The 12277-nt window shown below is 37.8% G+C and overlaps 1 protein-coding gene across 1 annotated transcript in view; it reads left to right on the top strand.

The window, feature by feature from the left end:
• Positions 1-12277, top strand: part of CC2D2B (coiled-coil and C2 domain containing 2B) — a 97005-nt gene that overhangs the window by 57035 nt on the left and 27693 nt on the right. The window contains exons 22-24 of the mRNA XM_040624803.1: positions 5482-5578; positions 6391-6500; positions 9032-9128. Coding sequence (XP_040480737.1) covers positions 5482-5578; positions 6391-6500; positions 9032-9128 — 304 coding nt within the window. The remainder of the gene's footprint in view (positions 1-5481; positions 5579-6390; positions 6501-9031; positions 9129-12277) is intronic.

Here is a 12277-nt window from a genome sequence, read left to right as displayed (position 1 = left end):
AATTGGCACTGTATTAATGCTCCGTATACAGAAATGGAATGAAAATTGAAATCTTCATGTGGGTTGTCATACTGTCATTGCTATGTATTAGGAGTTTTCAGAAGTTTGAGATGACCACGGTAAATTTACCATGTGTATTTTGGGATGCCATATTAAATAAATGCCTTTTGACCTTCTTCCCTTTTGTTACCACTTGTGACCCTACTGTCACCACCTGCACTGTTCTCTGCCACTGGCCCCTCTCAGTACTGCAGGTAGAACACAAGAGAGAGTAGGCTCTTTCGGACTTGCTATTTTAGTTGACCTCTGCAGAAATCAGATCTTACCCAACTCTTCTGCAGGCACTCCATGGGTTTTATTTAAGTATCTTGAGCAGAGGATATATGGGGCCAGAATGGGTATCACCGTTTAGTGGCCAAATTAAGGCATCATGAATATTAAATGCTCATGTATATTTAGTGTGTCCTGAATGTTGAATGCCTTCTGTATTTAGTTTCATGTATGAATCCTATATTATTGGTATTTAGGACCCAGGTATCTCAGGAATATTAAGTATCCTCCTCTATATTTAACACATATGTGCTCTACCTGCTTACCTAATGTTTACCACATTCCATGAATTCTACATATGAAAAATATTTTGCTTACTAGGTACTAATCTATAGTTAAAACCTCTTACAAAGTTTTTCCTATGTTTTATAAACAACAACCTTATTTATCTAATAGAATTGATGTTCTCAAAACAAATGCACATTCCAAAGGCTAACTTTTATGAAGTAAGGACATCATAAAGTCACCACCATTTTCTGTAATCGTCAATTCGTAAAAGAAAGAATATTGTAACACCAAAAATAGAAAGGCTGTAATCTCAAAGTATCACTTGCCTTATTTTTCTCCTTTGCTGAGGACAGTTGAAAACTTCATCACAGGCTAAGTTCAATCCATGGTTCAGCATTTAGAAGCCACTCTTCCAAAGTGGTGATTATGAAACGTTCAGCTCTAACCACCTATGATAAGAAGATCCAAAGCAAACTCTGTAAGATCCAGAGTAACTGAATTATTTATCACCATGCACATAGGCAAAACCCTGCCCATTCCCACTAAAACGAATGTTAAAATGATTCATCTAAAAATTGTTTTATTTAAATTCAGTTTAGTTAACACATAGTATATTATTAGTTTCAGGGGTAGAATTTAGTGATTCATCAGTTGCATATAACACCCCGTGTTCATCCCATCAAGTGTCCTCCTTAATGCCCATCACGCAATTACCCCATCCCCCCACCCACCCCCCCTCTAGCAATCCTCAGTTTGTTCACTATAATTAAGAGTCTTTTATGGTTTGCCTCCCTCTCTGTTTTTATTGTATTTTATTTTTCCTTCCATTCCCCTATGTTCATCTGTTTTGTTTCTTAAATTCCACATATGAGTGAAATCATATGGTATTTGTCTTTCTCTGACTGACTTATTTCCCTTAGCATAAAACCCTCTAGTCCCATCCACATCACTGCAAATGACAGGATTTCATTCTTTTTGATGGCTATATTTCATGCATATATATATTTCACTTCTTCTTTGTTCATTCATCTGTTGATGGACATCTGGGCTCTTTCCAGATTTTGGCTATTGTGGACATGGCTGCTATAAACATTGAGGTGCGTGTGCCCCTTGGCATCACTATGTTTGCATCCTTTGGATAAATACCTAGTAGTGCAATTGCTAGGTCATAGGGTAGCTCTATTTTTAACTTTTTGAGTAACCTCCATACTGTTTTCCAGAGTGGCTTCACCAGGTTGCATTCCCACCAACAGTGGAAGAATGTTCCCCTTTCTCTACATCCTCACCAGCATCTGTTGTTTCCTGACTTGTTAATTTTAACCATTCTGACTGGTGTGAGGTGGTATCTCATTGTGGTTTTGATTTGCATTTCCCTGATAATGAGTGATGTTGAGCATTTTTTCATGGGTCTGTTGGCCATTTTTATGTCTTCTTTGGAGAAATGTCTGTTCATGTCTTCTGCCTATTTCTTGACTGGATTGTTTGTTTTTTGGGGATTGAGTTAGATAAGTTCTTTATAGATTTTGGACATTAGCCCTTTATCTGATATGTCATTTCCAAATATCTTCTCCCATTCCATAGGTTGCCTTTTAGTTTTATTGATTGTTTCCTTTACTGTGCAAAAGTTTTTTGTCCTGATGAAGTTCCAGTAGTTCATTTCTGCTTTTGTTTTCCTTGCTTCTGGAAACATGTCTAGTAAGAAGTTCCTGCAGCTGAAGTCAAAGAGGTTGCTGCCTGTGTTCTTCTCTAGGGTTTTGATGGATTCCTGTCTCACATTTAGGTCTTTCATCCATTTTCATTTATTTCTCCCTATGGTGTAAGAAGGTGGTCCAGTTTCATTCTTCTGCATGTGGCTGTCCAGTTTTCCCAAAACCATTTGTTGAAGAAGCTGTCTTTTTTCATTGGATAGTCTTTCCTGCTTTGTCGAAGATTAGTTGACCCTAGAGTTGAGGATCCATTTCTGGGTTCTCTATTCTGTTCCATTGATCTATGTGTCTGTTTTTGTGCCAGTACCATACTGTCTTAATGATAAGGCTTCGTAATACAGCTTGAAGGCTGGAATTATGATGCCTCCAGCTTTGGTTTTCTTTTTCAACATTACTTTGGCTATTCAGGGTCTTTTCTGGTTCCATACAAATTTTAGGATTGTTTATTCCAGCTCTGTGAAAAATGCCAATGGTATTTTGATAGGAATTGCTTTGAATGTGTAGATTGCTTTGGGTAGCATAGACATTTTAATAAAACATGGAATGTTTTTCCATTTCTTTGTGTCTTCCTCAATTTCTTTCATAAGTGTTCTATAGTTTTCAGAGAATAGATCCTATGTCTTTGGTTATGTTTATTCCTAGGTATCTTATGGTTTTTGGTGTGATAGTAAATGGGATCGATTCCTTGATTTCTCTTTCTACTGCTTCATTGTTAGTGTATAGAAATGCGACAGACTTCTGTGTGTTGATTTTATATCCTGCGACTTTGCTGAATTCTTGTATCAGTTCCAGCAATTTTTTGGTGGAGCCTTACTAGTTTTCTACATAGATTAGATGTCGTCTGTGAAGAGTGAAAGTTTGACTTCTTCGCTGATTTGGATGCCTTTCAAATTTCTTCTTGTTGTCTAATTGCTGAGGCTAGGACTTCCAGTACTGTGTTGAACAACAGTGGTGAGAGTGGACATCACTGTTGTGTTCCTGACCTTAGGGGAAAAGCTCTCAGTTTTTCCCTGTTGAGGATGATATTAGCCGTGGGTCTTTCATAAATAGCCTTTATGATGTTGAGGTATGTTCCCTCTCTCCCTACATTGTGGAGAGTTTTTATCAAGAAAGGATGTTATATTTTGTCAAATGCTTTTTCTGCATCTATTGAGAGGATCATATGGTTCTTATCCTTTCTTTTATTAATGTAGTGTATCACATTGATTGATTTGTGGTTGTTGAACCACCCCTGCAGCCCAGGAATAAATCCCACTTTGTCGTGGTGAATAATCGTCTTAATGTACTGTTGGATCCTATTGGCTGGTATTTTGTTGAGAATTTTTGCATCCATGTTCCCAAGGAATATTGGTCTGTAATTCTCCTTTTTATTGGGGTCTTTGGTTTTGGGATCAAGGTAAGGCTGGCTTCATAGAATGAGTTCGGAAGTTTTCTTTCATTTCTATTTTTTCAGAAGAATAGGTATTGAATCTTTTTTAATGTTTGGTAGAATTCCCCTGGGAAGCCATCGGGCCCTGGACTCTTGTTGGGAGATTCTTGATTACTCATTCAATTTCTTTGCTAGTTATGAGTCTGTTCAGGTTTTCTATTTCTTCTTCTTTCAGTTTTGGTAGTTTATGTTTCCAGGAATTTATCCATTTCTTCCAGATTGCCTAATTTGTTGGCATATAATTGCTCATAATATTCTCTTATAATTGTTTGTATTTCTTTGGTGTTGCTTGTGATGTCTCCTCTTTCATTCATAATTTTATTTATTTGGGTCTTTTCTCTTTTCTTTTTGATAAGTCTGGCTAGGGGTTTATCAATTTTGTTAATTCTTTCAAAGAACCAGCTCTTGGTTTTCATTGATCTTTCCTACTGTTTTCTTAAATTTCTCTATCATTGATTTCTGTTCTAATCTTTATTATTTCTCTTATCCTGCTGAATTTATGCTTTATTTGCTGTTCTTTTTCCAGCTCCTTTAGGTGTAAGGTTAGGCTGTGTATTTGAGATGTTTCTTGCTTCTTGAGGAAGGCCTGTGTTGCTATATACTTTCCTCTTAACCATTTTTGCTACATCCCAAAGGTTTTGAACTATTGTGTTTTCATTTTCATTTGCTTCCATATATTTTTTAAATTCTTCTTTAATTTCCTGGTTGACCTATTCATTCTTTAGTAGGATGTTCTTTAACCTCCATGTATTTGTGGTCCTTCCAAATTTTTTCTTGTGGTTCACTTCAAGTTTTGTAGCCTTTGGTCTGAAAATATGCATGGAATGATCTCAAACTTTTTGTTCCAGCTGAGTACTGGTTTGTGACCCAGTATGTGGTCTATTCTGGAGAATGTTCCATGTGTACTCCAAAAGAATGTGTATTCTGCTGCTTTAGGATGAAATGCTCTGAATATATTTGTAAGTTTATCTGGTCCAGTGTGTCATTAAAAGCCCTTGTTTCCTTGTTGATCTTCTGTTTAGATGATCTGTCTATTGCTATGAATGGGGTGTTAAAGTTCCCTACAATTATTGTATTATTATCAATGAGTTTAAGCTTGTTATTAATTAGTCTATATATTTGGGTGCTCCCAAGCTAGGGGCATAAATATTTACATTTGTTAGATCTTCTTGTTGGATAGACCCCTTTATTATGATGTAGTGTCCTTCTTCATCTCTTATTACAGTCTTTGCTTTAAACTCTAGTTTATCTGATATAAGGATGGCTACTCCACCTTTCTTTACATGTCCATTAGCATAATAAATGGTTCTCCACCCCCTCACTTTCAATCTGAAGGTGTCTTTGAATCGAAAATGAGTCTCTTGTAAGCAGGATATTGATGAATCTTGGTTTTTGATCCATTCTGATACTCTTATGTCTTTTGATTGGAGCACCTGTAAGCCAGGCATGGTCCCCACTGTAGTGGACTCCTAAAACCGATTTTGTACTCTGCTTCTTCTAATACTTTGTAGTAGCCTCCTCAAGCAGGTTCCCTCCCCACCGCCATATCCTCTGCTCTATCACACCAGATTCAAGTCTCTGCACCTCCTACCTTCCAAAAGGTGGTTTCTTTTCTATTTGTAGACTTGCAGTCCAATTGATTTCTCAGGCTTAGAATGATTTGATAACTATCTAGTTGTATTCAAGGGATGAGACAAACCTAGGGTCCCCTTACTCCTCTGCCATCTTAATTCCTCTTCTCTGTTAAAATTATTTGAAGTGTATATCTCTATATTGTTTTTCCTGAAGAACCTTGGATCTGCCTACCTATTTGAAATCATCAATATCTCGCCTCAGACATAAAGAAACAATCAAATCAGTAGCTTCGGATGAGATCTTAAATGAGGTAAGTGTTTAACACATCTATAAAGTGCAGTTTTGATCATGTTTGCCCTGAATTGCAACTGGCTCCTAATTGGTCTCTCCATCTCTAGAGTCTTAAGCTTCCAGTTGATTTCCTATAGCACAATGAAGGTACTCTTTATAAGATGTAATCCTAACCAATTCACTCCCTGCTCCACTGTTTTCAGGGCCTTTAGAATAAGGTACAAGCTCTTTTAGAATGCCTACAAAAATCTATGATGATCTGGCCCTTAACTACGAATCAGCCACATCTCCCTCCTTCCCAAGACAGTATCATATCCTACCACTACTTCTAGAAGGACTCTTTCCCTTTCCTTTGCCTGGAATGGCCTCCACACAGCTCCATATTATTGGTCACATGAAACTTACCACATAATGTTTCAAAACTCAAGGTCAATCAATGTTTTCTCTGTGAAACTCTCCTTGTTCTTACTCCAGAAAATTAATCATTGGCTCTCCTGAGTAACTATTATACCTTGAATATATTTCTTTTATTTTTCACATTTTATTGCAATTATTTGTTTACCTGTTTATTTTCCCCCAATAGAATATAAAGTCCTTAAGGGTAAGTTCCATTTATCTTTCAATCCTAGAAAAGTATCTGATATTGAATAGGACCAATAAATGTTTATTAAATGAGTGAACGAAAAATCGCTGTTTGAAAAACTAGAAAAAGTAAGCCATCCAGTTGTCGGCCAGTAAACAAGTAATTTCCTGGCCTTCTACTTTTTGTCTAGTTTGCCCAACTATATAAAATACCTCAAAAATCTAGTCAGTATTTATTATGTGTTTCAGGACACTGTACAACCTCTCGTGGAAGTTTCTTTTCAACACACTGTATACCAAACCAGTACTGCAAGTGGATCTCATCCATGCTGGAATGAAGAAATTAAAGTAGATTTTATGTAGGTTGGAATCTGTTTTTCCTCAGCTTCTAGAAAAAAAAATAACAAAATTGTTTTCTTGAGCCATTGCTTGAAAATAATGATTGAGATAGGCTTTTTTTTTTTTTTTAAAGATTTATTTATTTATTTATTTATTCGACAGAGATAGAGACAGCCAGCGAGAGAGGGAACACAAGCAGGGGGAGTGGGAGAGGAAGAAGCAGGCTCATAGCGGAGGAGCCTGATGTGGGGCTCGATCCCATAACGCCAGGATCACGCCCTGAGCTGAAGGCAGACGCTTAACCGCTGTGCCACCCAGGCGCCCCGAGATAGGCTTTATTTTTTAAGCTTTTAAATTATGAAATATTTTTTACATGGGTACTGATTAATGTATATGCAAATGTAAGTTCTGAGGAAAAGTAATAATATGAATACCTGTGTATCTACCATCCAGCTTAAAAAATAGAATATTACCATTACCTTCAAAGGCCAGTACCTAGTTGTTACTGAGCCAGCACCTAATTGTATCCCCTCTCTTTCCCCCAGAGGTAACAACCACTAGTTTGTGTTGGAAGAGACTATTCCTTCCACATTGTATATGCTTGACATCCTTGTCAAAGACCAGTCTTCCTGATGTAGATGCCAGGATTTATATCTGGGCTCTCTATTCTATACCATTGGTCTCTATGTCTATCTTTATGCCAGTACCATCCTATTTTGATTACTGTAGCTTTGTAATATATTTTGAAATCAGGAAGCTGGATGCCTCCAGCTTCGTTCTTCTTTTTAAGATTTATATTTGGTACTAAAGCTGTATAAACAGGCTTTTGTTATTGGAAATAAAGTACATTGATCAAGATAAATTTGAAACCTAGAACTTAAAATTGCTCTCTAAACTCAATTAGCCATTTTCAGTTATCACTTCCTAAATATCTTTAGCTCTCACTGAGGTGAAAGAATATAAAGAACTGTCAACCACATCCATTATCAAAGTCCTTTCTCTTGTCCTTGTGCCCTTTCCCCCTTCTCCTGCCAATCTTCTTCAGCTCCCTCAAGTTCTGCAGATCATATGGTTCATATTTGATTATTCTTGGGTGCTGTCACTCTATTAAATAAATAGATTTAGGAGAACACAAAAGAGTTGATAAGATAAATTTGTAAGTGAACTAAAGAGAAGGAGTCTGTAGCGTATTTGCCTTCTCACAGTTACAGCAGCAAGATATGCTAAGAACACCTTTAGAATATAACCAAATAGATCAGAGGGTTCAGCTAAGGCACAGCATTCAGTTACCACTTTTGGTTCCCTGAGATACAAGAGCTCTAGTCCCTTCTCTACATGACATTTTAGTGAATAAGAACATGCAAATGGGATAGAGAGTAATAATAAATAAACAGTATATAGTAATTAGCCTTGTGAACTCTGCTTTGGAGGAGAAATTGAGGTAAAGTTTGAATAAGGTTTTAGTAGAATACAAAATGCAAGACAATGCAGGACTTGAGTGATTTAGGGGACATACTGAGTTGACACACTCACAAATGTCTGGAGGATGACAGTTATCATTTCTCCTGCCAACATAGTGTTGTAAGTATTCATTGCCTCCTCTGTCCTGTCTTACGCCTTTGCAACATGGAAGGGAACTCTTAAAGAGCAGGGTATGGAAGTCGGCTTATCACTTAAAAAATATAAGGAAACTTCAACTTAAAATTGTTCTCTAATCTCAGCTAACATTTTTCAGTTGTCACTGGCTGTAGGTCTCGGAAGATACAAACTTTTGGAGATCCTCTGAAATAGTAGTTGCTTCCTTAGCAACAAGCTTCAATAAGTAATATCAGTGGCAGTTGGTATAGTGAAAAGAGTCTGGCCTTTCGAGTCAGTCAGAATTGAGTTCACATATGAGCTCTGTCATTTGCTGGTGGCATTACCTTAAGCAAGTTATTTAACCTCTCTGAGCACTTAAAAGTTTGATCAAGGTTCAAGGTTCCATGCACAAGCTGGAACTAAGAGTGAAGGAAGTTCTAGGCTTGAGGTATACCACACTATCCTTTCACTACCTCCAAAATTGTATCTAATCAAGTAAGCCATCAACAGACAGCTTGCAAGGTGAATTCCACTATCCCAGTTTCTGGTTGGAGAAAATAAATGTGGGAAAGAGAATAAGTTCTGTGGTTTAACAGTTGTATCTTTTAGCTGAGAGAAAAAGAGCAGTTTAACTATTTTTGGGAGCTAGCAGAAAGTAGCAGAGTAAGGTATTTGGAAAATCTTAATATATCGTACCTTGGATAATTTGTTTGCAATGGATGGCTGTAGTAAAAGTCTTTCTCCTTGAAATTTAAACATTCTTATTTTTCATGCAAATTACCTTAAGAGCGATACAAGATAAATCACAAAGCACATACTGGCTCTAATGAAAGATAATAGTCATCTGTAAAACACATAGCTTTTTCTTAGCTTCTACTTTGTAAAAGAAAAGAACAGGTAATTTTATGGTTTTTTATGTATAATGCTCTTATAAAATAAGTTAAGCATTTACATATGTTCTTCTTATTTACAGCTCACCAGGACATGATTATAGCTTCTCAAGCTTATCTAAAATAAAAGATAATATATATATCAACATTTTTGATGAAATGATTATTGAAAAACACGAGGTAAATTAGAATAATTATGTTGAGCTGATTCTAAATCAAACTGAATGAACTCTAGTAACATATTTGTAAATTTGCTTTTAGATGCATTTTTTAAAAAGGATTTGGGGTAACTTGAAATAAAATCAGACAGGGTCGCCTGGTGGCTCAGTCGTTAAGCGTCTGTCTGCCTTCAGCTCAGGGCGTGATCCCAGCGTTATGGGATTGAGCCCCGCATCAGGCTCCTCTGCTGGGAGCCTGCTTCTTCCTCTCCCACTCCCCCTGCTTGTGTTCCCTCTCTCGCTGGCTGTCTCTCTCTCTGTCAAATAAATAAATAAAATCTTAAAAAAAAAAAAAGAAATAAAATCAGACATATGGCAAGTCATTTAAAAAATAGCAGAAATCATAAACCACATATAGGAGGAGGAAGGGTAAATATACCAAGAATTTGGGAGAAGTAGGTTTCTGTAATTAAACATAACATTTATTTATTTATTTTTTTTAAAGATTTTATTTATTTATTAGACAGAGATAGAGACAGCCAGTGAGAGAGGGAACACAAGCAGGGGGAGTGGAAGAGGAAGAAGCAGGCTCACAGCAGAGGAGCCTGACGCGGGGCTCGATCCCATAACGCCGGGATCACGCCCTGAGCCGAAGGCAGATGCTCAACCGCTGTGCCACCCAGGCACCCCCTAAACATAACATTTAAATGTGAGCTTCCTGGTAGCCAAGATAAATGAAATGAAAATGGGTTATATATTTCTCATTGTCTAATCAAAGAAAATACACCACTTCTACAGAAGACACCAAATTATTTGTAGGATTAAACCCAGTTCTATTTAATCGGATTTTATTTATTTATTTTTAAAATTTTATTTGGGAAAGAGAGCAAACGTGTGCATGCGCATGAGCAGGGGGAGGTAGAGAGAGAGGGGATCCCAAGCAAAGAGTATGAGCAGGGGCTGGGGGAGGAAGAGGGAGAAGCAGTCTCCCCACTGAACAGGGAGCCTGATGTGGACTCGATCCCAGGACTCTGGGATCATGACCTGAGCTGAAGGCAGACGCTTAACCGAATGAGCCACCCAGCCGCCCCTATTCAAACAAATTTTAAAAATTACTGAATGTCTTCCTCATAGATATACAAAAGCTCCTAACAACACTTAGGGCAAGCTCTCAAATAAATGTTAGCTTCCTTCCTACTAAACTTGGCACCAGAAGTATAAAGATGCAGATCCATTACACCTCCTCCTTTGGGACTCTGATTAAATGCCCTAATATAAATGCCCATCAGATCCTATGGTAATTAGTTGAATGGGCAACTAATTCTGTCTGGAGGGATTGGGGATCAGAGGGAGAGAAGTTGAACTAAACCTTCAAATACGGTTCAGGAATGAGACTTCTCTAAGAACTACTAAGTTTATCTATCTATCTATCTATCTATCTATCTATCTATCTATCTATCTATCTTCCAGTTCAGTTTTCCAGGAAATAGACACACATTCTTACTAAAACATTTTTTATCAATTCTTCATAAAGGCTGAAGGTAAAATATTGAAGAGTAATTTGGTGATGGCTATTCTTTTTTTTTTTTTAAGATTTTATTTATCTATTTGACAGAGAGTGAGAGCGTGTAACAGCGGCTGGGGGTGGGGGCGGCAGCAGCAGAGGAAGAGGGAGAACCAGAGGCAGAGGGAGAAGCAGGCTCCCCACTGAGCAGGGAGCCCAATGTGGGGCTTGATCCCAGGACCCCAGGGTCATGACCTGAGCCAAAGGCAGATGCTTAACAGACTGAGCCACCCAGGCACCCTCGTGATGGCTATTCTCCAAGGAGTTAAACTGAGTAGTTTCTGAATACCTAAACTGATAATGGTTAGAACTTGGGAAACCTAAAAGAATGCCTAACAGACTTTTTCCCAGAAGTGAAATATCTCAATGATCAGTTTGACCAGAATTGAATAGTATTTGATTAATAGTTCTATTCTTATAAGTGCTTTGTATTGTTAGTGAATGGAATCCATATGCTTCAGGTATCAGACTTATGTGACGACTTTGGCAGACTCTTCAGGAGAGGAAAGGGTCTGGCCTGTATTCTTGCCTTCCTCTCATGCACTGGGTTACAAGGTTCCATTTTCTCATAAAAGACCAGACCTAGGATGAGCCCCAAGTTGACCACCCAGTTGAAAGAAGGTTTTAGTTTATCATCGATCACTCTTCTTTAGAAAACAGTTTCTTTCCATGCCTCGATTTTCCTCTTTTCCCTGTGTATTTTTTCTTCCTGCTATCAACTATTTCTTACTTTAGGTGGGTCTCCCCTTCATTATTTAACTTGTTAGCAGGAAGCTGAGGACTTGGAAGTCTCACAGACGTGCGGCCTATTTTTTTTTTTAAAGATTTTATTTATTTATTCGACAGAGACAGAGACAGCCAGCGAGAGAGGGAACACAAGCAGAGGGAGTGGGAGAGGAAGAAGCAGGCTCATAGCGGAAGAGCCTGATGTGGGGCTCGATCCCACAACGCCAGGATCACACCCTGAGCCGAAGGCAGACGCTTAACCGCTGTGCCACCCAGGTGCCCCGTTGTGCGGCCTATTTTTAGCACTAGGAATGAAAGAGCTGGGCTGAGATGAATTGGAATAAATCTCTCTCTCTCATAGTACTGGTAATATTTTGAGACCATGAATTTATCTTTAAATATTTTAGACTAGATCTTTTATATTAGGTTATTTTTATTTTGTGTTATTTGCTATGTATTTTTATTACATTTATCTCTCTTGACCTACTAGTTACTCAGTATTATGCTTTTATATTTTCAAACGTTTGAGTGACTCTAGTGTAAAGTTTTGACTTTAAATTCTAGTTTTAGGGGCCCTGGGTGGGTTAAGTGTCTGCCTTCAGCTCAGATCATGATCCTGGGGTCCTGAGATTGAGCCCTGGGTTGGGGGCTCCCTGCTTAGCAGGGAGTCTGCTTCTCCTTCTCCCTCTGCCCCTCCCCTTGCTTGTGCTCTCCCTCTTTCTCTCAAATAAATAAATAAAATCTTTAAAAAATAAATTCTAGTTTTTCTGTGTTGTAGCCAAAGTGCTTTTGTAATTTTTAATCATTGGTACTATGATTTTTGAAGAACAGAACTCTTTAAAACATTTTATTTTTGAAGTTTAATTTTAATTATATGCATT

The sequence above is a fragment of the Ursus maritimus genome, unplaced genomic scaffold (assembly GCF_017311325.1).
Source record: "Ursus maritimus isolate PB19 unplaced genomic scaffold, ASM1731132v1 scaffold_7, whole genome shotgun sequence".
Lineage (NCBI taxonomy): Eukaryota > Metazoa > Chordata > Mammalia > Carnivora > Ursidae > Ursus > Ursus maritimus.
Note: the sequence above shows the minus strand (reverse complement) of the source record. Positions and strands in the feature narration are given on the sequence as shown.